At 31.7% G+C, this 27094-nt stretch overlaps 2 protein-coding genes and 1 long non-coding RNA gene across 5 annotated transcripts in view; all 3 read left to right on the top strand.

Annotated features, from left to right (window-relative positions):
- Window positions 1-27094, top strand: part of LOC145325001 (b(0,+)-type amino acid transporter 1-like) — a 355348-nt gene that overhangs the window by 271298 nt on the left and 56956 nt on the right. The window lies entirely within an intron of this gene.
- LOC145324982 (plasma membrane ascorbate-dependent reductase CYBRD1) lies at window positions 53-18179 on the top strand. 3 transcript variants are annotated; one of them, XM_080167754.1, is made up of 9 exons: window positions 53-209; window positions 5103-5210; window positions 5643-5695; window positions 6832-6926; window positions 11469-11584; window positions 12460-12564; window positions 13079-13156; window positions 15107-15183; window positions 16702-18179. In XM_080167754.1, the coding sequence occupies exons 1-9, from the start codon at window positions 186-188 to the stop codon at window positions 16826-16828; spliced, it is 783 nt and encodes a 260-aa protein (XP_080023880.1). In that variant the 5' UTR covers window positions 53-185; the 3' UTR covers window positions 16829-18179. The 3 variants fall into 3 exon arrangements, with proteins under 3 accessions (XP_080023880.1, XP_080023882.1, XP_080023881.1); XM_080167756.1 differs by lacking the exon at window positions 53-209 and adding an exon at window positions 1827-1909; XM_080167755.1 differs by lacking the exon at window positions 53-209 and adding an exon at window positions 2493-2820.
- On the top strand, window positions 20113-27033 carry LOC145324981 (uncharacterized). The gene is made up of 4 exons (XR_013881369.1): window positions 20113-20394; window positions 21794-21855; window positions 25143-25206; window positions 26860-27033. It is a non-coding gene; the product is annotated as an uncharacterized LOC145324981 (long non-coding RNA).

Here is a 27094-nt window from a genome sequence, read left to right as displayed (position 1 = left end):
AGATGGGGTCCTCCGAGAGAAAATATTTACGTTGGTAAACCTGACAGAGAAATTGACTAGTCACAGAGGTCTAGTAAACACTTCTGCAGGACGTCACAAACAACATTGTGTACAACTTACATTCTGTACACATTGAAATAGTGTAAATTTGTGCACAGATACAAGTTTTTGTGTACAGCTGAATCATGGAGTATTGTACAGGAAGAGAGGTATAATATTTTTTTATTTCTTATTTATTAATTATTTTTTTTTATTATAATCATTTTTATCATGCTTATAGTTCTACCATATGGTTCAAAGAAAAACAAAATTAAGATTTCATTTATTGATACTAAAATCAACTATTACATAATTTAACTAATATAAATCTGAATTGTTAAAATAAAGAACGTTTACGTCCCAAAGTAGCATATCTTTCATATATACAATACCCATAATATAAAGCAGTAAGGTTTTTGTTTTTAGTTATGCTTCTTAGTACGGCTTTAAATTTATATTAATTACAAATGTTTGGACTGGTTTCAGGCTATTTAGATATCTTCTCCCCTCATAAAAAGAAACGAATAAACAAGGATGACAACATCCATAATTAGCGAAGCAAATTAATGTTCAGTGATTATAAATCAAACATAAATTTTAAGAATATAGAAAATCACGAAACCTTTCACATATGTATTTTTGGTAGAATGATTAACAGACTAAAATTAAACCATTTACTGGATATTCATTGGTACAGGGAATCTTCACAAAAATTTACAGCTGTCTATCTGCCACTAAAAAAATATGCTGCTTGCAGACACACTGGTATTTTGTAGTTTAGCATCGTTACTTTAAATGTCCTTTATTATGTAAATTTTGATGTTTGTTTTCAATAAATAAATCAAGCGTAATCATGAATATTTCATATTGACTTTTAATAAAGCAATTAATACAGTTGGGGAGTTGAATCCATTTTGATAATCTATGATTACGGTTTTGACCCTCTAAAAAACGTAATCTACCATTCCACTTTTCCCTCTCTTGGTGATGATATCAACGCCGATACGATTTTTGAAATGTACCATTCCACTTTCAATAGAGGCGAAACTGGAATGGTACATTTATGTTTACATATCATCGTATCCATAAACATTGATTTCTTTATTTAAATCGTCATAATAGTAATATAATGGTATATTCTAGTTATTGTTTTTATTAACATTATTTTATTAACATAATTTAAAAATAGTATGTATGATTTCAATTATGTCAATGTTAAAAGTGTAAACCATCATTCCAGTTTCTCCTCTCTTGAAAGTTGAATGGTACATTTCAAAAATCGTATCGGCATTGATGATATCATCACCAAGAGAGGCAAAATTGGAATGTTAGATTAAAAAAATCATATCGGCGTTGATGATATCATCCCCAAGAAAGGGGAAAGTGGAATGATAGATTACGTTTTTTTAGAGGGTCAAACCCGTAATCATAGATTATATTTCTGCTTCTATAAATATGGATTCAACTCCTCAACTGTAATATATTCTACGATAATAAAATTTATCCAGTGATTGGAAGCCGACAAATTTAGGGCAAACTTGTCTGATTTGGCTGCGGTACGGCTAAAATAATGCGGTAATGTGCAGTAAGAGGGCTATCAACACCACCAAAAATTTATCCCTGAAGGTTACGCTCCTTTGGTACGCCACTGCTTCGCCACATTGGTTGAGTTTTAAAAATCAAAGTGGTAGCAGCTGTCGAGCCTTCATTTATACAAATTGTTTAATTTTTTATCTTTTTTATTATGGTGATAGTACATATATTGTTATTGCCGGATTAAGGTAGCAATAATAAAGTTATTTTGCTTTAGTTGAATTATAGTTATCAGAAGGGGATGATTATAACATTTTAGATTTTATTGTATAAGCAGGTAGTATATTCTACAGGGGTGTCTTGAAAGATTTTTTTGTGTGTAATTTTTCGAATGAAATAAATGATTTACTAAATCCTGTATATTTTCATTGCATCACATTAAGTTTTTCAAGACTTAAGAAAAAAACCCAGATATATTATAGAAATATAAACAAACATTCATCCTATATCTTTTATATTTTGTAAAAAAAAAGGGAGGTATGATTACCCTTTCTAAATACGCAGCGCTTATGCTCGCTCGCGTATATAACATGCACTGACTTGGGGTGTTAATATTATACAGTTTAATAACTCTAGAATTAGACCTTTTTTTAAATTTAAAGATATCGAAACAAAATATAATGGTTTTCTGCGTATTTATTAATAACGGCCTGCTATAATTGTTATCAATAAAAAGAATAAATAAAAAAAATCACAATAAATTAGCATAAAGAATTTTTCAAGTATTTCAATTTAGTTAAGTCCTCATTATTTGTATAAAAACAATTTCTATTTGCTACAAAAATTACAACATTTTTAGTTATTCCATAAGAACACCTGACTTGACTAAACTGCCTGTGTCTGCTAGCTTGTCTTTACATAAACATTAATTAAAATTTGGTGTGTTAGTGTACAAATTTTCTAAATTCTGGTGATGTAAAAATTTAAACATGTGCATTTTCACATGCTGTATAACTCATAAAATTTAGATTACATAATAGTGAAATTATGTAAAATTTAATGTTCCTTTCAAAGTTATTTAATAAGCTACAAAGTTATTAAGTTTTTATGACTACTAGTTGTCAATTATAATTGAGGATAAACTTATTAGTAATTATTTTCAGAAAACGTTATACTTAAAATTAAGCTAATATAACGAAAGTGGCTAATTCAAGAGAGCATATCTTGTACCGTAGAGTACAAACAAATGTGAGTATAAATTAGTAAAGTTATTTTCATTTTAAGTAATCATATAGGCACTTTAGTTAGTGTATTGTTGCTGTGCTTGTTTTGAAGAATAGTTTTGTTGGCAGTATATAAGGCAAATCTATAATTATACATATCTAAATAACATATTTTAGCATTTAAACTATCCTTATATAACAGTAACAGGATGTCTCTTTGTGGTCTATTGCTTAAGATCTCGGTATCTGTTAGATCAATTTGGTTCGACTTTTCAATGAAGCTTCTTATAGGTCCAGGGAAGGTTTTGAATTATTTTTTGGAGGAAATTTACACCTTCATAAAAAAAATCACTTATTCTTTTACTTTTTCTTTTAAGACTACTTCAAAATTAGAGGCCTCTAGGGGCGTAGCCGCTAGTTTAAAAAAGTGTATTTACAATTTGCCAATTATGATTTGACATATAAAATTCATGATCAAGACATGCTTCTATGATTAATTGGCATTAAAGTCTTAATTGAAGCGAAACTATCTATTGCCAAACAAATGCAATGACAATTGTTACTTAGTAGTAATTGACTTCTCATGTTAAGTGTAACATTATAAAACTAAAAGTAAATAACATTTCTTTCTTATTCTAGAAGAATTTTTCTGTATATGTTTTAAGATAAAAAATTTATAATTTTTGTGGGAGTGGGGGGTGTGGGAAGCTGTATTTTTATGGTGATTTTCAGCAGCTTAGCTACTTAATAACTTTGTATTTCCGTCAATCCGTTAATAGGTAACGGTCATTCTGTCTGTAAATTAAATTCTTTAGAAAATTAATTGTTTTTAATTCATTAGCATTGCTTCTTATGGATGTTGACATTCTTGTTTCTTCCCTAAGTTATTAATAGTTATTTCTTTCATCGTATTATAAACTGCTTTCCGCGGATATAGAATGTACAATTATAAGATTAAAACCAGTTTTTTAGCCCCGAGGTGCCGAAGGCACGGACTAAAAAACTGGTTTTAATGTTATGAATGTATATTTTTATATTCGTAGAAAGCTGGATATAATACGATGCTAGACATAGTTTTTTCGTATGGATGAGAACCGGTTCCTATCCACCGGATTCGAATGAATACGAGAAAATTAATTATCTTCTTTATGAAGAACTAAAAGTTTAGGTAAACTTTAGAAAACTAAATTTTTTGAATATATTTGTAAAATTATATTTTCAAGTATAATTTATATTCCTTTTACAATTTCTTTACAAAGTTTACTTTGGAATATATAAAAGTTAAAGGAGGTGAGAAATATAATATATTTCAAAATTTCGTTCTTTTCATCTTGAAGCAGAGTTTGGGTTTATTAAATTTATTTTATACACTGTCATAAACTTTTTCATGTAAATTTGAAAAAAAATATATCAAAACTTTGTTTGATTAAGTCATCAATCTTTATTTGCATTTAATAAAATGATCATTTTAGGTTATTTAAATATTTTATATTCATTTGATAAGTCCAATACATTGTGTTTAAATATTTAATTACAAATCATTAGTTGGGTTATCTTTTAGGTTGTATGTTAAATTTTGGCTTTGCCCCTAGCAAACAAGGGTTCTGTAAATTTGATGGGGGTAGAGGGTAAAGACAATTTTCCTAAAAGCCAAGACAACAGGAATAAACATAGGAAAAAATAACAAAAACAAACTCTGGAATTATAAGAAGCTTCTCTAAATTGGTGAAATTAATTGGTTTAGAGATAAGCAAGATCTTAATTGACTGTCCAACAACCAGCAGTTTCCCTAAAAGTGCTTAGTGGAGCACAGAAACCCTAGTTCTTTGGAAATACATTTTAAAAAAGTGGAGAGACGTATGTTAGTTTAGGTTAGGATTGGTTATATTGGGTACAGGGTTACCCTGCTGGGATTAGACTCTTGCAGGAGTTAATTCTAAAGAAAAAATGCTACCTTCCTCTTTTATTCTTTTAAGCGAGTTCTGAGGTGGATTCTTAAAAAAAATTTGCCCCACTAATCGCGTAGTGGGGCAAAATTGTATTCGTGAAAAATCCACCAAAATCACATTAAAAATCTACAAAAATTAAACAAAATCATAGAAGGGTTATGAACATAAGATTTTATTTAATTTTTGTAGGTTTTTTATGTGATTTTGGAGGATTTTTCACGAAAACAATTTTGCCTTACTAAGCGATTAGTGGGGCAAATTTTTTTTAAGAATCCACCTTTGTTTTGCTAGGCACTTTGTGGGGAAAGCACCATACAAAGTTTTTATGTAAAAGAATATGATTTGATTTTTCTTTTAGGAGTTAATAGTAGAGGACGATAATTACGAAGACATGACGCCCCATAACGCATTTGAACTTTCAATCCACAACAGAAAATTATTCCTCACATTTTTCACAGTAACACAGGTGAATACGATTTTTAGTATGTAGCTGTAGACTTACATGTCCTTGTATTTTTGGATTATTTTAAGTGAACATTACAGGCATTCAGACAAATTTAATATCTTTGGTCATTTGAATCTCCACACAAAATTTTAGCAGGATCATTAATAAGAGCTGAGCTTAGTTATTTCTCGCATCGTATTATAAACAGCTTTCCGCGGATATAGAATGTACAATTATAAGATTAAATTTTAAAACAAGTTTTTTTTAGCCCCGAGGCCGGTGCCGAATGCATGGGCTAAAAAAACAGCTTTAATCCCATTATTGTACATTTTTATATTCGTAGAAAGCTGGATATAACACGATGCTAGAAATAGTTTTTTTCGTATGGATGAGAACCGGGTCTTATCCACCAAATTCGAATGAATACGAGAAAAATGAATCTATCTATTTCAGGTTCCTGGTATAATTGCCATTATATTGATGTTAGTATGGACAATTCATTATAGGTAAGAAAAAATAAAAGTTTTTTTATGACATACTCTACAGATCATTTTCTCCATATGTCTATCCATAATTTTTAAGCTTCGCTACTTATGGATGTTGTATTGTAATTGTGAAGGTGTTTTATAATTAAGCTTACCTGAAGTAGAGAATCCAATCGGTTCAGTAGTTATTGAGATCTTAAGCTTCATTAAGCTTCAGACAAAAACCAGGAAAAGAATCATTTAAAATAGGGAAATTTACTCTTTCAGCAAATGTAAATAATACCTTGAAACATTCCATTTGCCACTATACATTTCTTGATTTTAATAATAAACAAGTTAAATTTGCCTTTGGATAGTTCTTGATTTATCCTATAAAAATATTACTTATTAGAATTATAATAAGTTGAAGTGATTTCTTACATTTATGATAAAATTCACTTGAATTTTAATAGAATTCTCAGTGCAAACAAACACTTGAACTTGAAAAGTTTTATCATTTTTTTCAATCATTTTGAAATCAGAAAAATAATCTTATATTTACACAGAAGATTTTTTAGTCAAACACAAATATTGAATTTAATGAAAACTTTCAAAAAAATTACATTTCATCTTAATTATAAATCTTTCAATAACAGATTTTTTTTTCTTCGGATTTGATATTCTTAAATTCAGGGATCGGAAGCCTCACGTAAGCCGCGCATAAGCCTCAGTTTTAAACCTGCTTGTGAGCAGAAAAAAAAATTTAAGAAAGAAGGATTGTCTGCTAAAGAGCCGTTTTATACATCCAGCTGAATTTTATAGTGATAAAATCACGATTTCACTGAGGCTTACACGCGGCTTACGTGAGGCTTCCGATCCCTGCTTAAATTAAAGGGATGGAACGATCCTATTTTATAATTAGTAAGAATTCTTATGTCTAATGCTCAAGACATCAATAACTACTGGGCCAATTGAGTTTTCGTTTATGGGAGGTTTTAGACTATATTATTTTCAGATAGTCTCTGGATGGATTTTAAAAATCTTTGAATAAAGAGCCCCTAGTTAGAAATAAAATGATATGAACAAACTTACTTTTTGTAGTGTATTTTGGCTCCAATGTTCCATTCCATACTTCTATTCATCTGATTTACATAATTAAAATCGAATTATTTTTTCAGGGGCGGATTTTCTTGGGGCGAGACAGACCCCGGCCATGCTTTCAATTGGCACCCACTTCTCATGACCATTGGCATGATTTATCTTTATGGAAATGGTAAGTTTTTTATAAACTATTCAAGTAGAGTTCACAATTTACTTCGTGAGACGAACCCCAAACTGTCCCAGTTTTGAGCAAGACGATTCCTGTGACGTCATATAAAAAGGGAAGGGGGGAAGAAAATCTCTTCCCTTTTCTCCCATATCTTTTGAAGAGATTTTCTTCCCCCTTCCCTTTTTCTTTATCGAAACGTATATGACGTAACTGGAATCGTCTTGCTTAAAACTGGGACAGTTTGGGGTTCGTCCTTCGTGATATAAAAAAGCATTTATTTAGTATCTTTTAGTAACAGAATGTCTAATAATCTATCTTTCAAAGACTTTTTTTATATGGTGTAAGAAGATCTAAAATAGTTATTTCTCGTATCGTATTATAAATGGCTTTCCGCGGATATAGAATGTACAATTATAAGATTAAAACTAGTTTTTTTAGACCCGTGGTGCCGAAGGCACCGGCTAAAAAAACTAGTTTTAATCTTATGATTGTACATTTCTATATTCGTAGAAAACTGGATATAATACGATGCTAGACATAGTTTTTTCGTATTCATGAGAACCGGTTCCTATCCGCCGGATTCAAATGAATACGAGAAATATATTTCCGCTATTACATAAAAATTAAACAACCCCTAGAAAAAAAATCCGACCGCCACTCTATTTTTTTTTAGGAGTGGAGCTGCTAGTTTATATTTGTTCGTTACTTAAATAATAAATCAACGAAAAGAACGTGCTCTTCTCATAGTTCTTTCACTAAGTAACTTTTCTAACCTTACACAGAATCAAAATGGCCACAGTAAAAGTGTCTGACTTTGACGTCAGAAAAAATTAACAACTAAACAATGAGAGGCCGCTATATATTTTACCATTGTGAATACTGGCTTCTCATTGGTTAATTGTTAATTTTTTCTGACGTCATAGGCAGACCCTTTTACTGTGGCCATCAAAATTGTCTAAAGAAAATGAAATATGGATTATTATATAGTAATCATGTATTATAAGGGAATTGATAATAGTTTATATATATGGGATTTATATAATATTAATTAGATTTACAACAAATACATTTGTTTTCCTTTGTGTATACAATAATCAATGTAGAAGTATAGATGTATAACCTGGTTCCAGTGGTAGGGACTTTTTCGTCCTCTACCAAATTACTTTCTGCTCTTTGGTAGCAACTTGGCTATGTTAATTACCTGACGCTATTGGCTGATATTCCATGACCCAATTGAGAGTCCCGATACTGTGAACATTCAGTTATTTAACCACTGCCCCCTCTATTCTTTTACCTGAATTATACAATATATATTAATCTAATTGTGTAATAATAGTTTACATAGGATGGTTTTCTATGAATCAGCAATAGGAAATATATTATTCAACAAACTAGAATTACAATTTACCTATGTGTTTTATATGGAATGTTGATAGGAATTGCATTAGTTGTATTAGATATCTTTCAACTTTTCTGCCAGTTAAAAGTAACTATGGTGTTTTCGTTGTAATTGTGTCGACCTAGCCAAATTAACTTTTTTTGTCGACATTCCGTTTAGAATCGAACCGTTTTCAACTACAAAACTAATTAACCTTTCAATGTAAAATAATCATATTGGGCCAAATCCTATATAAAACTTTTAAAGCTAGCGTATGACTTGGGGTTTCATATTTTTATATTTTTTTAATTTCTATTTGTATAAATATTTAAAAAAATATTTGTCTTTTTGACTTGCGAAAAAGTTAAAAACCAAAAGAGTCTCTTTAGATAAAATAAGAAACCTATAGTATAAATGTATATACAGACAACGACCAACCTTCCTTTTTTAAAGACCTCTTTCATCTGCTTCTAAATTATTTTCTGCTACTAGGCTGTGTTAATATAAGCGTTGGTTGCTTTTCAATGACCCAATAGAAAGGTATCACAAGGTGGTTGCGATGGGGAGATACAGTTTTTTTTAACCCTTTCTCCCTTTAGTGCTTTACTCTGATGATAAAATATAAGCATACAAAATATTATCGAATATCAGATTATTTTTGTGAAAGTTTTTTCTTTCCTCTGATGGGCAATAATGTTAGTCTCAAGAGAACAGGATATTCCAGGGATCTTTAGGGATAAGACAATGGACGATTACGGATAAATTGATGTTCAACCCGAAAAAAATCCTATACGGTAATAGTTATTTCTCGCATCGTATTATAAACGGCTTTCCGCGGATATAAAATGTACAATTATACGATTAAAACCGAAGGCACGGGCTAAAAAACTGGTTTTAATCTTATGATTGTACATTTTTATATTCGTAGAAAGCTGGATATAATACGATGCTAGAAATAGTTTTTTCGTATGGATGAGAACCGGTTCCTATCCACCGGATTCGAATGAATACGAGAAATGAAATTATTGGTTTGGACAGTGCTAGTTTGAACCAACCAATCAAGCTTTAATAAAAGTAACTAATGTTATAGACAATCTAATGAGAGTCGATTCTGATTATAAAACTTTGGGTTCTATAATAATTTACAGTCCAATGTCCACTTCCTTCCTGATAGTTTTCAGACAATTACTTTGTAAAGACCAATAAAATTAACTTTATTGAGTAATAATTTCATAAAAGAACATTAACATTAAAACAACATTTTTTGTTATAAGAACTTCATTCTCTACTAGAAGATGATTAAAGTTCCTCCACAGATTATGACGTCATACAATATAATAGCCAATGAGAGTCCAGTATTCACTGTAATTGACAAATGGTAAAATCTATGCTGGCCTCTCATTGGTTTTCTATCGTACGACGTCATAATCTGTGGAGGGACCTTAATCATCATCTACCTACTGCTGCTTATAGGTTAATAAGTATAAAGAAAAGAGAATACTTCAGCCCATAAACAGTAAAAAACGTTTTTCACTTCCAGATAAAGGTGACGCAATCAAAGAATTATTTATTCTTATTTTGAACTTTAAAGGATGGGTTTAAAATATATTTAAACCTCTACCAGTACTGCCATGTACTAAAAGAGGTGTACTAAGCTCTACTATCCTTGTACCATAAAACTCGTATCCAACCTTATCCTATATTATTATCATAAATTGTATATCGATAGTTAAATTACTGTAATACATATCAGCCTATAAAAAAATATTACTATTTATTAAATACTAGCGCCTTCGCCCCTAGCCTCTAGGGGCTTTGCCCTAAGAGGTGATAATTTTTTTTTTGCAAAATTCGTAGAAGGACCAAGGAAATCTTCAGCAAAAAAAATGGGGGGATTTTTTTGTTTTTTTGGGGGTTTGGGGTGTCCCACCCCCCAAGAAAATAGCCTAAAACCACCACATGACCAGTAGGTATATTCCCTGAAGAGTAGAATCCGATCAGTCTAGTGGTTACCGAGATCTTAAGGGACGGACAGACAGACGGACGGACAGACATCATTCTACTTTGTTTCATAGATTAATAATAAAACAAAAGAATGCTTTTTAAATCGCAATTTACATTTTCCCAGTGCCAGCCGTCTATAAAAAGTATAATGTTTTAAACACATACTCTGAACTGATGTAAGAAGATAAACAAGTTAGACGTCATAGCGATATAGGATTCTATAATTATAACATCGGAAACTACTCTAATTGAATATATAACAAGGATGACAACATCCATAAGTAGCGAAGCCCAAAAATTCATGGATGGGAATACGGTTGTTTTCTTAAAACGACAGGAAATTTAATTTCTATATCCTTAACTCAAAAAAATTGGAAAATGGGACTATATACATATGAGAAATGGAAAAATAAGGAAAAATTAAAAATAGTCAAAAACCTGCAAAAAGGTAGTCTGACCGTCTGTTTTCTTTAAACGACAGGAAATTTAATTTTGATTTCTATAGCTGAAAAAATTTTGGAAATCGGACCATAAACACCAAAGATATGCAGAAAAATGTGAAAAATACAAAAATAGCCTAAAACCTGCTTAAAAGCGGTCCGACCGCCATTGATGTTTTATAGTTAATTGTGCTCCTTACTAATAGGAATGTTGTCAAAAAATTTCAGTATTCTATCTTTTATAGGAGCTGAGTAAATCCCATTTCCCCCATAGCGTTACGGACTGACTGACGGACTGACTGACGGACGGACGGACTGACTGACGGACGGACGGACTGACTGACGGACAGACAAAGTGAATTATAGAGTAGCTTCGCTACTAAAAAGATATTAAGTAAGCAACTGTTTTTGCAAAAATAAATTAGAATTATACTAATGGCTAGTTTAACATATTCCCAATCAGTGTAGCCAATATAACTATATAACTTTCTTTGTATATATTGTTGAAAATTTAAACGGCTATTATTTAAGATAGCTGGGCTTTTTTAAATAGATTTTTCTGAACAATGTTTCTGTATGATATAGGCTTCAGAAATTAATTGTGAAGATTTCCTTTTGCTACAAACATCTATATCAAAACTCATTTAGTCTTTCAAACATACATCGTTTCTTATGTACATTATAATGCTTGTTGGAATAATAATTCTTTATTTTCATTTTCAGGCGCCCTAATATATAGAGTATTACCACCATTAAATCCAGAAGTGAAGAAAAAGTTGAAGATTCTACATGCGATCACAATGGGTGTTGTTTTTGTCCTGATGGTTGTTGCCCTACAGGTAAGGTATTCAGCGGTTTCCCGCAAAGTGCTTAGTCGAGCATGGTAACCCCAACCTGCTTATTTTTAAAGCAAATTAAAAGTAAGGGGTGATGTTGTTTTTTCTACTCCTAACTCCAACTGAGAGAACCCTAACTTATTGGGACCTATGCAATCCCTCTTACAAAATAAACAAACGATAAACAAACCCAACCCACTCCCCCAGTTATTTATCTTTGGTTATTCATAGATCCATTATCTAACACGTATGAATAAACCATGGAGGGATAGTACATTTGCTTGTAAAAATTTAACGTAAGGAATAGCTATAAAAACTAGTGAAGAAGGATGGAATAATTTCTCTATTAAAACAAAGATAAAAGGCTAAAAAAAGAAAATTATAGATACGTTTGTCCCATAAGTCTGGTAATTTCCTACCATAAATATAGATCATATTTTAACAATCGATCTTTAATTACTTGGATGTTGCACCAGATTTTCATCTACACACAAAGTGATACTCACAAGTTACAACTGGTTAAAATAACGATCCACTCCTTTATTCCATTCCCTCCAATCTTACGGATTAGCGAACTGACCAATAGATGGGGTCCAAATTGGCAAGCTAAATTAACGACAAATTTTTTTATTGTCAATATATCCACGTATTCTATAACCCTTATTCTAATAATGGACGAAGCCCAATCTGTACCACTTATGCACCACTTTTGATTCCTGTGACGTAATGAAAATGAAGGATTCTTTATTTCTGTTTTAGGGGTTTTCTTTCCCACTTCTCCTCTCATCTCACTCATTTATATGACGTCACAGGAATCAAAAGTGGTACAGATTGGGCTTCGTCTAATAATGCAATTCTTATATAATTTTATTTTTCAGGCAGCATTTGATAGTCACAATTATGCCAAGCCAACTGCCATCCCAAATATGTACACCCTACACAGCTGGGTTGGCCTTACAGCTGCCATACTATTCGCAGCCCAGGTAAATAATCAAACCAGTTGTGTTGGCCCCAATGGGGCCGAAGGTCCTTGCTAACGTAACTAGGATGAATTTATGATATTTTTTATATATTCGTTAAAAATTGTCCATGCTATACATGATTTTTCAGTATAGCGGAGAACCAGTTTTAATCCAGCAGATATTAATCAAATTTGAAGCTATATTGAAAAATCTTTATTTAGATAACATCCATTTATAGTTCTTTGTCCAATTATTTTATCCATTAGATGTTAATCTAATATAAAAATAAAAGACTATCTGTATGTTTGTGCCTTGTAACGATCTCCCTAACCACTGAACCAATATGGCCTTCCTTTACAGAGAAGCTTCCTATAGTTAACGGGAAGGTTTATAACTATTTTGGGAGAGGGTACCTCGACTCTACTCTCCCAACAGAATATTTTTTTCTGTTTTATATAAGCACAACATTATCTGGTAATGATTAGCAAATTAGTTGATTAGTTATAATATAATTAACATTATTTGTTGATTTTAGTGGTTATCTGGTTTGTTGGTGTTTTTGTTTCCTGTAGCTGGTCCAAGTTTAAGAGCCAGGCTTCTACCTTTCCATCAGGTAAATACATTAAAGTAACAGGATGTTTGTATGTCTGTCTGTCTGTAGCGAAGGGTCTCGCAAACCACTTATCTGAAGGTTCTATTATATCTAGGAAAATTTTTAAAGGAGTGTACATCCACTCTCCCAAAGGAAATCGACACTTAAACAAAATTGAGATAATGCTTATTGTGGATTAAATAATATATCATTATTTTTCCCATACTGAACTGAAAGCTAAAATTTTAAGAAATTTAAATACTACACATTCTTTTCCTTATGCATTAGGATTAGATTATGGTTTATCAAATAGAATTCTCAATACAAAAAGTTTTATGCAGTAGAATAAGAAAAAAAAATGAAATTTACATGAATATTTCTTTTATTAATCCAAAGTCAATCTATTATGTACCTATCTTCAAATATTTGGATAACTTGTGGAAAAAGTTTGTGCATATTATATCTTCATATAAACTTTGTTGCACAGTACATGTTGTCTTCATAATTGATATTGATATTATAATAGTTATTTCTCGCATCGTATTATAAACGGCTTTCCGCGGATATAGAATGTACAATTATAAGATTAAAACTAGTTTTAATCTTATGATTGTACATTTCTATATTCGTAGAAAACTGGATATAATACGATGCTAGACATAGTTTTTTCGTATTCATGAGAACCGGTTCCTATCCACCGGATTCAAATGAATACGAGAAAGATACTTATAGTTGTTTTGATACTAATCGTAGCATTAGTCTACTCAATAATTTACTATGTGAGCCGTCTGTCAGTCCATAACACGATTATGGAAATGTGATTTTATTGGCTGTCCAGTATTCAACTTACTTGGTCAATTGATCTGTCAGTTATACAACTAAATACATTTTAATATTAATACTAGCGATCGCCTCTAGCCTATAGGGACTTTGCCCCAAGAGGTTTAATCAAACCAATTTTTCGTATTTTGGGGAAATATTTTTTTTAGGGGGTTAGTCGACCCCACTTTTTATAATTTTAGTTTTAAAAAGAAAATTTTTTTTTTTTGGGGTGGGGGTATTTTCATTTTTTTTGGGGGGGGTTGGGGGTGTCCCAACCCCCAAGAAAATAGTTATAAACCTTCCCGGGACCTATGAGAAGCTACCCTGTAAAGGAGAACCCGATCGGTTCAGCGGTTAGCAAGACCCTTCGCTACAAACAGACAGACAAACAAACAGATAGACAAACAAACAGACAAACAAACAGACATCGTTCTCTTTGTATTATAGATGTAAAGTTTCGTGATATTTTATTGAATATCTTATCCTTCCTTTTAATATTACTCTTTTTATGACCACCTTCTTTCAAACTATTTTGTCTGTTTGTCCATACATAACTTTTTAAGCTTCGCTACTTATGGATGTTGTGCTATTCTTCTTGTTGGAAATTCTTTGTAACTATGTTATGCACGCAATCTCTCTTTCTGTGCAAGAAAAATTATTTTTATTAATTTAGATACATAAAAATGAAGTAATCAATGATTGAGCTTGCTCTAATGTCATTGAAAATTAACTAGAGCTGGATCTTTAAATGTGTAGCCGTTGCCATAGCCGTAGCCATGGCCGTAGTCGTGGCCGTAGTCGTAGCCGTAGCCGTAGCTGTCGCCACTGCCAGTGCTGCCAATAAAACATGGATTTTTAAATGTTTGAAGTTTTTCCGATTTATTATTATTATTTTTACTCATATTTTTAGTGAAAATTCAAAAAGTGGTTGTGATTTAAAGATCGCATATAGCCGTGGCCACGCGTAGCCAATTTAATTTAAAGATCGCTATTAGGTTAGTGACTGTACCTCTGGCAGCGGCAACGGCTACACATTTTAAGATCCAGTTTAGGTTTCTTTAAACTGGCTCCCTAGATATTAACCATATAAAATATTGGATTATAAAACAATATAATACATTTTTTTAATAAAAATTTTTCTTGTTTCAGTATTATGGAAGTGCAATCTTCGCTCTGGTGATTGCGTCTGCCCTCCTTGGCTTGTTAGAGAAAGCTTTATTCTTAGGGTATGTATTATTTTTATAATTTAAAGTATGAATTAGTGTGAATTTCTTATTTTTTTATGTAAAGTTAGGATAACAATAAAAAAAGAAATAAAAAGCGCCACAGGCCCCGCAAAAAGAAAGTTATTCATGCTGACTAGTAATATGGGAAAGCACGGTTAAAGCTGCTTGATTGGTAGAATCCTAACTTTCTAAAAATCTGAGGTTGCGTGAATCTGACAAATTGCGACAACATTTGTCAATCAAGTGTAGAGTCTATGGGGGGACTTGAACTCAGTTTCACCCAACCATAGCGCTAACCAATACACTATGGGACATCCCTAAGTGTGTCTAAGACTTCCTTAAAGTACCTAGCGAGCACTGAACCTCCATTTATTTCTGCAGTATATTAAAAGTAAAGTGATAGTAGTAGTATTTTTCTTAATGCTAAACACCTGCGGAAAACCCTAACCCTGCGGAGCTTACACCATTAAAGTAATATATATAGAGTGATAAATAGTATTTGTAACCCTGTTCCTTTCTCAAAGGCCTTGTACCGTCTGTGGGTTGGGTCTTTCAAATCAGCTGAATCTTTCAAAAATGTAAATACAACCGGGACGCCCAAGCTTTTTACTTTGAATGAGGGGTTCCATACGTTTAAGGGAAGTAATCTAACGTATTTTTAAAAAAATTGTGGGGTGTAAAATAAGAGATTTCAAAGTCTAAAGGGGTGAGCACCCCTTTACCCCTTTTCTTGGACGTCTATGTATGAGCTGCAATGATATTTGCATTCATCCTAGTTAAATTCGTTTTGCATTGTCTAAATACGATTCAATTGTTGAAAAATAATTTGAAAAATATCTATTGATCTCAAAAAACTGACAATAACCCAATTACCTAAAATAAGGACATAGTTAATTTGCCTCAACCCTTTATGGAAAAATAATTAAAAACAACGTAAATTCAGGCAAAAAATAAATTTGGGAACATCTGCAATATATTAGTTCTGTATTTGTCGCTAGATGTCACTAAAAACTTGATAATTTTGATTTTAAACAAAGTATTCACATCATTAGGAAAAATGTCTTATTAATTACAAATAACTAGGTTTTAAAATGCAGTATTGTAAATTGGAAAAGATGATTATGAATATAATTGTATAGTCAGGAGCCTAGTTGTGAAAAATTGATAATGGCAGTTTTAAACACACAAAAATTGTCCCTTTCTTTTTCAAAAAGTAGAAGAAAGCATTAAACAGCTGAAATTAGAAAGCAAAGTTTAATGAAATTATTTCTCGTCTGCTGAGCTTTAGGTCTTTGCCATCGGAAATCAAATAGTAAGCTCTTTATACATCTATAATATAAATTTATTCCTACACCTGTGGTACCCTAACCATGCGGGGATACCCTCTACCTAATATAAAGTAAAAAAAGACGAATTATATATTTCAAAATAAGGGTTGAAAGCTTCTTTGCTTGAATGGATACTTTGATGAAAACCCCCAAAAAATATTTTTTTAAAAATAATCCTATCTATTTTCAGGATCCCCTCATACAAGGAGAAGAAGGGTGAACAGTTGATGATGAACATTATGGGCATGTTCATCATCTTCTTCAGCTGTGGTGTAACATTCATGCTCTCAAAGTTCAACAAAGAGAAACCAATGTAAAACAAATAACAAATTTAGTAGAATCCTCACAATTGCAAGTGTAGCAAAAATATTCCCCCCCCCCCCCCTTAAAGAATGAATTAATATCCTAATATCCTGAATTTACTGGGTATATGTATAATATGATCAAAAACTTTCAATTAATTGGGTTTTTTTTTATTTAAAAAGATTGGATTTGGTTGTAGTCGCTTCATTATAAAGATTTGTCATTATTTTCACAATATTTTAAAAGAATAGTAATCAAACATTTGAAAAACCCTGTAGCACTTTAAACTGTGAGTTTAAAGTATACATTTTTCTTTTATACAGGACAGGGATAATACAGCTATACTATAGCTAATTTGAGTTAATGACAATGGATTGCTTTAATTCTTGATCTAAATCAATTTCTTGAAATATTAAAGGGAAGATTAATTTATTTCCCATTGTCCTATGCACGAGAAATTGTGCACAAAACGAACATTTTTAAGAAAAGAAAATAAATTTCTGTATAACTCTTGCTTTATAAATCTTTCAGAAGTTTGTCTTTTGTGACAAAAAATCAATAATAGGAAATGACAAAAGTTTGAAAAATTTATTTTTAACATTTGAAAATATTTATTTATTGAGTTAAGACTGAATAATTTTTAGCCTAAGACATATTTTGTATTATTTTTCAATCTACATATGTTATTTTTTTTTATATTTGTGATAAAATTTAATTTATAGTGCTTTTCAAGTAGGCATTTAAGTTTACACATTGTAAATTTGATAAAATTATAAAATTTATGATTTCAAAATTATTTATAAAATTCCAAAACATATCCATTTTAAAATATCTAAATATATTCTATTACTTGTTATGCTTTCCATGTTTTTATAATAGTTTTGTGACCTGTATATGATATTTGTTAAAAGTTATTTTGTCAGATATTTAAGAAAATTACACACTATATAAAAAGTATTCACATATATGACTTTTATGATATTTCTCACTTCCCGGTAGGTTATGGGCCATTCCGTATAAAGCAATGCAATGAAATCAAGTTTTATATGTACGAATGTTTCTTTACAGTGTATAATTTGCCAATCATTTCTGAATGTTGTAATGGTTATTTATCGCACCGTAATACAAACAGCTTTCCGCGGATATTAAAATTTTTATGTTAATATTCGTGGAAAATTGTCTGTAATACGATGATATTCTTGAGTTTTCGGTAAAGCTGAGAACCGATTATAATTCAGCGGATATTAATCGGTTTGGAAGCCATACTGGAAAATAATTTTTTTTTTTGATAAATTCTCTCAGCTTAAAACTTTATCAATGTTTATTTTTTCATTGTTATGTATTTATAATAAATAACGAAAAATATGTTGTTTCTTATTTTTAATATTGTCGGAGCGAAGCTTCTCTGTAGACTTTACTGGCTATATAAACCTTAACATTTCTAATTTTTATTAATCGACAGGGAGGGACATTGAACAGTGAACATTACCCCAGCTTTTCATAAAGCAAGAGAGCTAGCAATTTTTGCAAGAACGTCCTTGTTTATTTTTTTGTGGGGCTGGTGGGAGGGATAAACAAGGGGCTTTAACAGTTTATGGAGGAGGGGGGGGGGGGGGGAGGGTGGTTGTAATCGAAGAAAAACAGAAAGTGTTATATTGCAGCTTCGCAACTTAATGATTCTTCTCATTTTTATATATTTTGTAAAAATATGGCAACAATATTTAATACGGTCTGTTTAACTAGATTACCCAAGAATTACTAATCTAGCGATGGTTTGGTAAAATCTAGAAAATTCTAACTTATATAACAAAGCGCGTTTCAGTTTCAACTAATAAAAGATTTTTATGTCTTTCTCATTAATTTAATGGAATTTTATATATAAAACGATAAACAACGTACTCTTATTTTATTTTTGAAGCTATTCTTTAATCAGGGCATGTACGTCAAATTATAAGTAAAATAAGGGATATTTTATGTAAGTTCTGAAACATAGACGTTCAAGGGGGGGGGGGTAAAGTGGTGATTACTCCCCCAAACGAATTTGGGGGTGCCTAAATTTTTTTTTCATTTTACCTCCCCCCATTTAAAATTTACCCCTACCGTGGGGCTGCCTTAGGCACCTCCAACCATTTAGGAGGGGGTATTTACCCCCCCTAAAAATTTTGGGAAGTAAATAACCCCCCCCAAATAAAAAATCTCTAACAAAAAAAAATTTTGCTACTTTTAGATACCAAATATTTAATAAAATTTAAAATACCCCCCCCCCCCCCCACAAAAAAAAATTACCCCTAGGGTAAATTTTGGGGGGGTAAACTAAATTTACCCCCTGCCAACAGATTTCAGGGGGGGTAATTACCCCCCCAAGAAAATTTTACCCCCGGGGTAAAAATTTTACTCCCCCCAAAAAAACGAATTACCCCCCTTTAAAAAAAATTTTACTCCCCCGCCCCCCCAAAAAAAGCTTGGACACCCCTGAAATCAAATCTACTCTGCAAATGTTTACACAAATATTGATATGATTTCCGTAACTTTTGACTTTATTGCTATAATGATTGTTGCTTAGCTTTAATATGTTGTTGGGTACCCAAGCTACTCTATAACTGTTTGTGTCTGTCCTATGACGGTATTTTTCTTATATGTGCATAAGTATAGAGGATATTTAAAGGATATTAAAAGACATAAATTGTTCTTTAAAAAATTACCAACAAACAAAGGATATCCACAAAATGTAAAAAGGGAAGTCTGTCTCAAGTAGCAGCCGAGAAAATCCCTTTCCTGTAAAGCCTTTCTGACTGAAAGACTGACGGACAAAATTTAATTATAGAGTGCCTTTGCTACTGACAGACAAAGTTAATTATAGCTTCGCTTATAGAAAAAGGCATGTTTGTAAAGGCACTAACTGACGCTCAAATGATGGATATTTTTTTGTGTGTGAAAATAAAGATCCTTACTCTGCATGAATCATGCATAGTCCGTACCCCCCTCCTCCTCCACCCCACATGTGCACGTATTTACCTTAGTACGTACCCAAGTCATTTTTGTGTGTGTTAGTTAGAGGCAGCGCTTTTTTCTCCAGCCATTTCAGGAATACTAGGGATATTTTTTCTTAAATCAATAATAAGAAGAAAAATATTTTTCTTGAAAATTTAGTTCTCAAACAAAACATTTTGAGTTAATAACAATTGACAAGCTCAAATTTGGAGGCAAACCGTTTTTCTTCTGGTGCTATTATCTTGTCTTAAAAATGCATGGAGAAAATCAATGTTCTTTTCCAATTTATGCTACCCAGATAGATAAGTATTGCCCAAAGAATCTTTCAATAACCAGCAGTTTTAGACAAACTTTTACCTTTGTTTTTTCCCTCACTGCAGCCGTGCAGTTGATGTCGCAGATGCCGAGCCCTAATATACATTTATTCTATATCAATATTAACACATCCTTTATATCCCTGAAAACATGCGGGGCGCAGTAGAAAGAGAAAGAAATCCCTTCATATAAGCCAGTCAGTCAGAGTTGAGAATTATTACAAGCAAGCGCTACGTTGCACAGATTGCATCTCAGATACTCTAAAAATGCAAAGGTGAAAGTTATAATATTGTTATTATAATATTAAAGCGAAGCTTTTCTATAATTAGAGTTAGTCCGTACGTAGATTAACACAAATTTGAGTTTGGACGTTTATATATTCTTTTATATATTGTATTGAATGTGTTATTAGTTTTCGTTTGCCAGTCCGAATTGTTGAACTTTGCTTTTATGCATATTGTCATCCTTGTTTTCTTTGTGCTTATGAATACATATATTTTTACAATATATGTTTTTAAGCATATATATTGCTCTGCAAGGTCAATACAGTTTTGACAGATAAAATCAACAATGTACGTATGTACCTAAAGAATTATGAAACATAATTTAGTTTGATAAGAGTAAAATAAGTAACCTATACTTAATTCTTCTTGTGTGGAATAACAAAACCTTTTACCTTTTTTTTATTCTATTGCCTTTAAATCATTAATGTGCTAAAAATATTTTATAAATTAGCAAAAACGTTTTTATTAAGTAAATGTAGTTTACTTTTTAGGCTTTTTTGGTTTGTATGTCTATATACGACAGGACAGTTATATTTCTTTTCATAAAAAAACAATATTGCTTGCGTTATATTTTTTTTCTCGTGACTATAGGGCCGGGTCTTATGCCAATCGATCGTATTTTTAAAAGCGAAGCTTTTTTATAATTAGGGTCGGTCCGTCCGTCCGTCACAGAGAGCTAGCTCTTTTCGTTAATTTAAACAGGTTAGAATTGTCCTATCGATTTCAAATTGCATGATGATTCCTATAGTAGTTAGGTACAATTAAGAAAGCGTAGCAACTCTATAAACAATACCAGAATGTCCGTACGTCCATTTTAAACATATCGATTTTTAACTTTAACTTTAACAAATTTTGTATGTTAAAATTATCCGATTCTTCTGATTTTTTGAAAACTGATTCCTATTACAACAAGGCACAATGTTATAAGTGAAGCATCTCTATAAACAAGTCCCAAAAATGTAAGTATTCCCTTAAACAGTATATCATCTATTTATGCAGTTTTGCAACAAATTTTCTTAAAATATTGTTTGTACTGATGCATTAATATTCTGCTAATTCAGATCTGACAAGCTACAATTGTTAATGTTCGTTTGTCCTTCCATTTCAGAGCTTCGCTTTTATGGATGTTGTCATCCTTGTTTTTCAAAATAATATGGCTTACGAAGCAGATGAAATCTATATTTATCAAGTATTTTGTTGATGTCAAAGTTATAACTTATTTTTTCGGTTGGCTTTAGCTGAGAGTGGCTGAATTTTCTCCTGATATTAAAAAAAAACATCTTCAGAAAAAAAAGTTTTTGCTACTTTTCATTCTTTAAAAAGAATCATATCTAGAAATTTATAAGCCAGACTGTCCTTTTGTTTTGACGGCATTTCTTATTTTTTTAGTGAGAAGGAGCCGTCCAAAGGAAAAATAATGAAGGAGGCGATGAAATTAGCAAAAACAAAAGGTGAGAATTATTTTTCTCGTATTCATTCGAATCCGGTGGATAGGAACCGGTTCTCATCCATACGAAAAAACTATGTCTAGCATCGTATTACATCCAGCTTTCTACGAATATAGAAATGTACAATCATAAGATTAAAACCAGTTTTTTTAGCCGGCGCCTTCGGCACCTCGGGGCTAAAAAACTAGTTTTAATCTTATAATTGTACATTCTATATCCGCGGAAAGCCGTTTATAATACGATACGAGAAATAACTATTAAGATTTTCTTTTTCATTAACATAACGCAACGTAAACAGATCAAGAATTTAGAAATGTGTAAGTGTGCTTAAGAACAGTAATAATCATAATACTAAATGAAATATGGATGTAAAGCGTTAATAAAACAAAGTCAATAAGGTTGTTAAAATAGAAAACTAGAAATTAACTATGGATGTTATCCCTCAAAGTCCCTTGTTGAGCAATCAACCCCCCCCGTCCCGCCCCCTGAAAGGAACGGGTATTAAGTTTTTCACTTGTCTGCACTGCAGGTATTTGTCCAACAGGGTTAGGGCCCCTGACGGGGTTAGGCATAGAGTTATGTCGTTCCCTATCTATCTTGTATTTAGTTATTTGGCATTATTGATGTTTCTAAAAATGTGCATAAGAAATCCACAAAACAAATATAAAATCTAAATTACCAGCCAATATGTAAATTTGAGTATTTGTAAACATAAGATTGCATTTTAATGATTCTTGGAAATATTAATCAGACGATGATGTCATTTGGATTTACTTTTAAATGAATGCTTGCCACTCCTTTATGTTGATTTTATGGAAGCAAAGATTTCTACATTAAGGGTATGTTCATACGTCTGCAACTTATATCTCTGATTGTTAGAAATGTCCTATTGTTTGCAAAACATTTGGGTATAGTCCCTTTCGTAACATCGCACCTTATGGGGCGATTCTTCGTATTTTTCACAGTAGATTTTCTACTATTTCTAGAACCTGCGGGGGGCTCTAGCCTTGTGGGACTAATTACCTAAGCCTGTGAGGCAATCACCTAACTCAATATAACCTAACCTAACCTAAAATAACCTATAAAAAGCCATTTTAAAAATACGACGAATCGCCCCTTATAGGGCGATGTTACGAAAGGGACTATTCGCAAACATTTTATCCTAATTATTGTAACAGTAGGGTAAAATTTATAAAACAATTGTATCATAAACAGATATTCATTTATTTAGCCATTTAAAGTTTTGATATGATGGTTACTTAAACGATGTTAAAACTTCTAAAACAATTCCTTTTTTTCAAATGTCACTTTATATTATTAAATGTCCGTTTGCCGACTCTCTGGTATATCGAATTTCGCTTTAATTTCGATGCTAAAAGTCTTTCATTTTATATTATGTCATAAATTTTTACACATAATCTACGTCTTAAATCTAGTTCTAAGTTCTAACCTATCATATAAGGTATATTGTGTTCTAATTTTTTTTATTGAAAAGCGTGAACGTAGAGACAAAGGTTATGAAATCAAAGAAATAATAAGATAATTGTTCACTATTTAACACAGAGTACTATTTGAAGGCTTTCAAATTTTCTTAATATGGCTAGGCGAAAACCTTTGGGCTTAAAAAACCTACATATATGTATGTATGTATGTATATTTCAAATTCAATTATTATACATATGACAACGTTTATGTAAGTGGATTATAGAAGAAAAAACAATTACAATTAATCATAATGCAAAAAAGAACATAAAGTCAGTCATAAGTAAATAATTGCGACTTGACACCTCATTTATGACCATTAGTCAAGTTTGAGGGTTTACCCAAGCCGCGGTTTGTGTTTTCTGATAAGGGAGTAAACCCCCCTGGAGATATGATTGCAAAATTAAATGTGACTTAACTGGTGGTTATTATGTAGTTATATTGTGATTATAAATGTAGTTATTAATGTAGTTATATTGTAGTTATATATGTAGTTATTATTGTAGTTATAATGAAGTTTTTTAAGTAAAAAAATTGTAGAAATAATGAATGTCATTTAAAGTGTAAAAATATGCTGATTTGTGTGTTTAGAAGAAAATTATGCTGATTGTATCATAAATAAAAAAATTTTATTGTGATATTTAGAAGGAAGCTACTCTATATTTAGATGTTTAAATTGTTTGCAGCTGTGATTTATTAAAATGGAATGTGGTGGCCTTTTAGGATACTGTAATTTGGTTTGGAGAAGTTTACATTGCTGACATTTTTGTTAAATCATCTATACAATATTGACATTCCTGAAAGTTTAGGTTAATATATGTAGTCATAAATAGATAAATGCCCTTGCCCTCTTAAGCATAATCTAAAGACTAATTTTGGGAGACCTTTATAATAGAAAATGCTAACCCGACAACTTAGCTAGCAAAATTCTGATACTAGGCCATTGTTGTCATGTTTATTACAGAATGAATGATGTAAGTATAATTTTATAACTAATGTCTAGCAGATTAAGAATTGAACGTGGTGGCCGATTAGGATACATTATTTTAGGTTTGAAGTTGATATTGGTGACATTTGCTGTTAAATCTACTTAATAAAAAACGCCTCTGAAATTTTAAATTATTATATGTAGTCAAAATAGATTCATGCCCCACACCATTAAGCGTAAATCTAAGGACTAATTTTTGGAGACCTACATAAAACCTAGAAAAATGCTAACCCACACACTTAGAAAGCAGAATTCTGATGCTAGGCCAATTTTGTTATGAATATTCAGAAGTGAGTGTTGTAAGCATGATTTTACTACTAATGTCTGGCAGATTAAGTTATATTAGAAGATTTGATGGAAGATTAATTTTTTGAAGGCTAAGTTGACTATGAAATATTACTTATTTTCTTGGGATAAGTGGCCGTTTTAGGTAAAATATTTTAAATTTGAAGAATTTTATTTTTATAAATGAAGGCAAAGATGACATAGTAGCGATTTTAATTTATGAGGATTATGAAATTTTGAAGATGAAGTGTTGATATTGTTTTAGAAATGTGGTTGACATTGAATTGGGTTTGTAGGATGTAGATATTTTCACTTAGATCCATTTTGAGTTGTAGTTTATTTTTTGTGTGAAGTTACTCACTTAAGTCACAAGTGAGTTTACTGCAGCTTTCACATTGTGCATGCGACTGTATGCTCTGAGAGCTAACACTAAACTGAGAGGAAAATAAACCTAAAGTCATGTAAGAATTTGATTTTTCTTTTTTCTAACATAATTATTATTACTTAGTTTTTTTTTATAATTTGTTATTTGTAGATGTGACAAAGGTTGATCCTGAGCTACTAGATTATGCAGCTACTAAGCTACAAGCTGGATTCAGGTAATCATGACACCTAGTTACTATATTATGCAGCCACCAAGCTACAAGCTGGATTCAGGTAATCATGACCCCTAGTTACTAGATTATGTAGCCACCAAGCTAAAAGCTGGATTCAGGTAATCATGATGATGAGCTACTAGATTATACAGCCACCAAGCTACAAGCTGGATTCAGGTAATCATGACTCTAAGCTACTAGATTATGCATCCACCAAGCTACAAGCTGGATTCAGGTAATCATGACCCTGTGCTACTAGATTATACAGCCACCAAGCTACAAGTTGGATTCAGGTAATCATGACCCTGTGCTACTAGATTATGCAGCCACCAAGCTACAAGCTGGATTCAGGTAATTATGATGATGAGCTAGTAGATTATACAGCCACCAAGCTACAATCTGAATTCAGGTAATCATGACTCTAAGCTACTAGATTATGCAGCCACCAAGCTACAAGCTGGATTCAGGTAATCATGACCCTGTGCTACTAGATTATGCAGCCACCAAGCTACAAGCTGGATTCAGGTAATTATGATGATGAGCTAGTAGATTATGCAGCCACCAAGCTACAAACTGGATTCAGGTAATCATGACTCTAAGCTACTAGATTATGCAGCCACCAAGCTACAAGCTGGATTCAGGTAATCATGACTCTAAGCTACTAGATTATGCAGCCACCAAGCTACAAGCTGGATTCAGGTAATCATGACTCTAAGCTACTAGATTATGCAGCCACCAAGCTACAAGCTGGATTCAGGTAATCATGATGATGAGCTACTAGATTATACAGCCACCAAGCTACAATCTGAATTCAGGTAATCCGTGATTTCTCACAATTACCTGGTTGAGCATGATACCCGCCCACATCATTTACATACTAAATGGGGTGTAACTTTTGCTAATAAATAACCCCTGCGGTACCCTAAATCTGCGGGGCTATCCAGTGTCCAATATAGTGGTTACTTTGTTTATCATAATTTGCAATGTGCAATAATTTAATGGCTATTTTTTTCAGGGAGTAAGGGAGGGGACAATGGGCAATTAATTCTATTTAAGAGGGTTCGCTGAAAAGCAATGCAAACCAGATTTATCAAGAAAATTTTACCAAAATTGTAAAGGGATCATGTTAACCTAATTTAGAACAAAATTAGTTCTAAGAAAAAAATCATTTACTTGAAAATTAAATTATCAACACATCACAATGTAGTAAACATTCTGTAATTAATCACTAGAAAAATCTTGTTTAGAACTACTTCAACCCTACTCATATATTTATAACTGACACGTAAATTCAAGCGGTTCTTAGATTATTTAATACATAAATATCACAGTAGAGTTTCTATACATGAAATGACCTTTTCTTGGGAAAAAATATTTGTTAAAACCAGCAATTAATAACAAATTTTTCTGTCTGCATATTCAAAACTAGCTCAGCTAGTTAGCAGGGCATTGATGCGCAAGTACCCAAAGTCAGTCAGAATCTGCTGTATTCGTGCACATTCCCTTTAAGCCAGTACCCAAAGTCTGAGACTCCTAAAAATTGAATATTTGATCCATTGTCCCCTCCCTTACTTCCTGTATTTTTTTAGTCTTAAGGTTTCAGCTGTATTAATGTTTTTTTTTTTAATTTCATTTTAATATTTGAAAATTTTTCAGAGGATATCTGACGAGAAAACGTATGAAGAAGGGAGGACATTGAGAAATTCTAACCAATTTGCTTTTTATTTTATCCATATGATGATACATAAATTTGTCTTAATAATGATTGTTGTAAACTTATATATTTACAGTATTTACAAGTCTTTCTCCAATAAATATTAATTTATTTTTCTTATTGTAATTTGTAATAATGATAGTATTTGATCAAATAATAACGAAGAAAAATAATTAT

The sequence above is a fragment of the Acartia tonsa genome, chromosome 7 (genome assembly GCF_053477335.1).
Source record: "Acartia tonsa isolate MP-2025a chromosome 7, ASM5347733v1, whole genome shotgun sequence".
In the NCBI taxonomy this organism is placed as follows: Eukaryota; Metazoa; Arthropoda; class Copepoda; order Calanoida; family Acartiidae; genus Acartia; species Acartia tonsa.
This window is presented reverse-complemented; position numbering and strand designations above follow the sequence as displayed.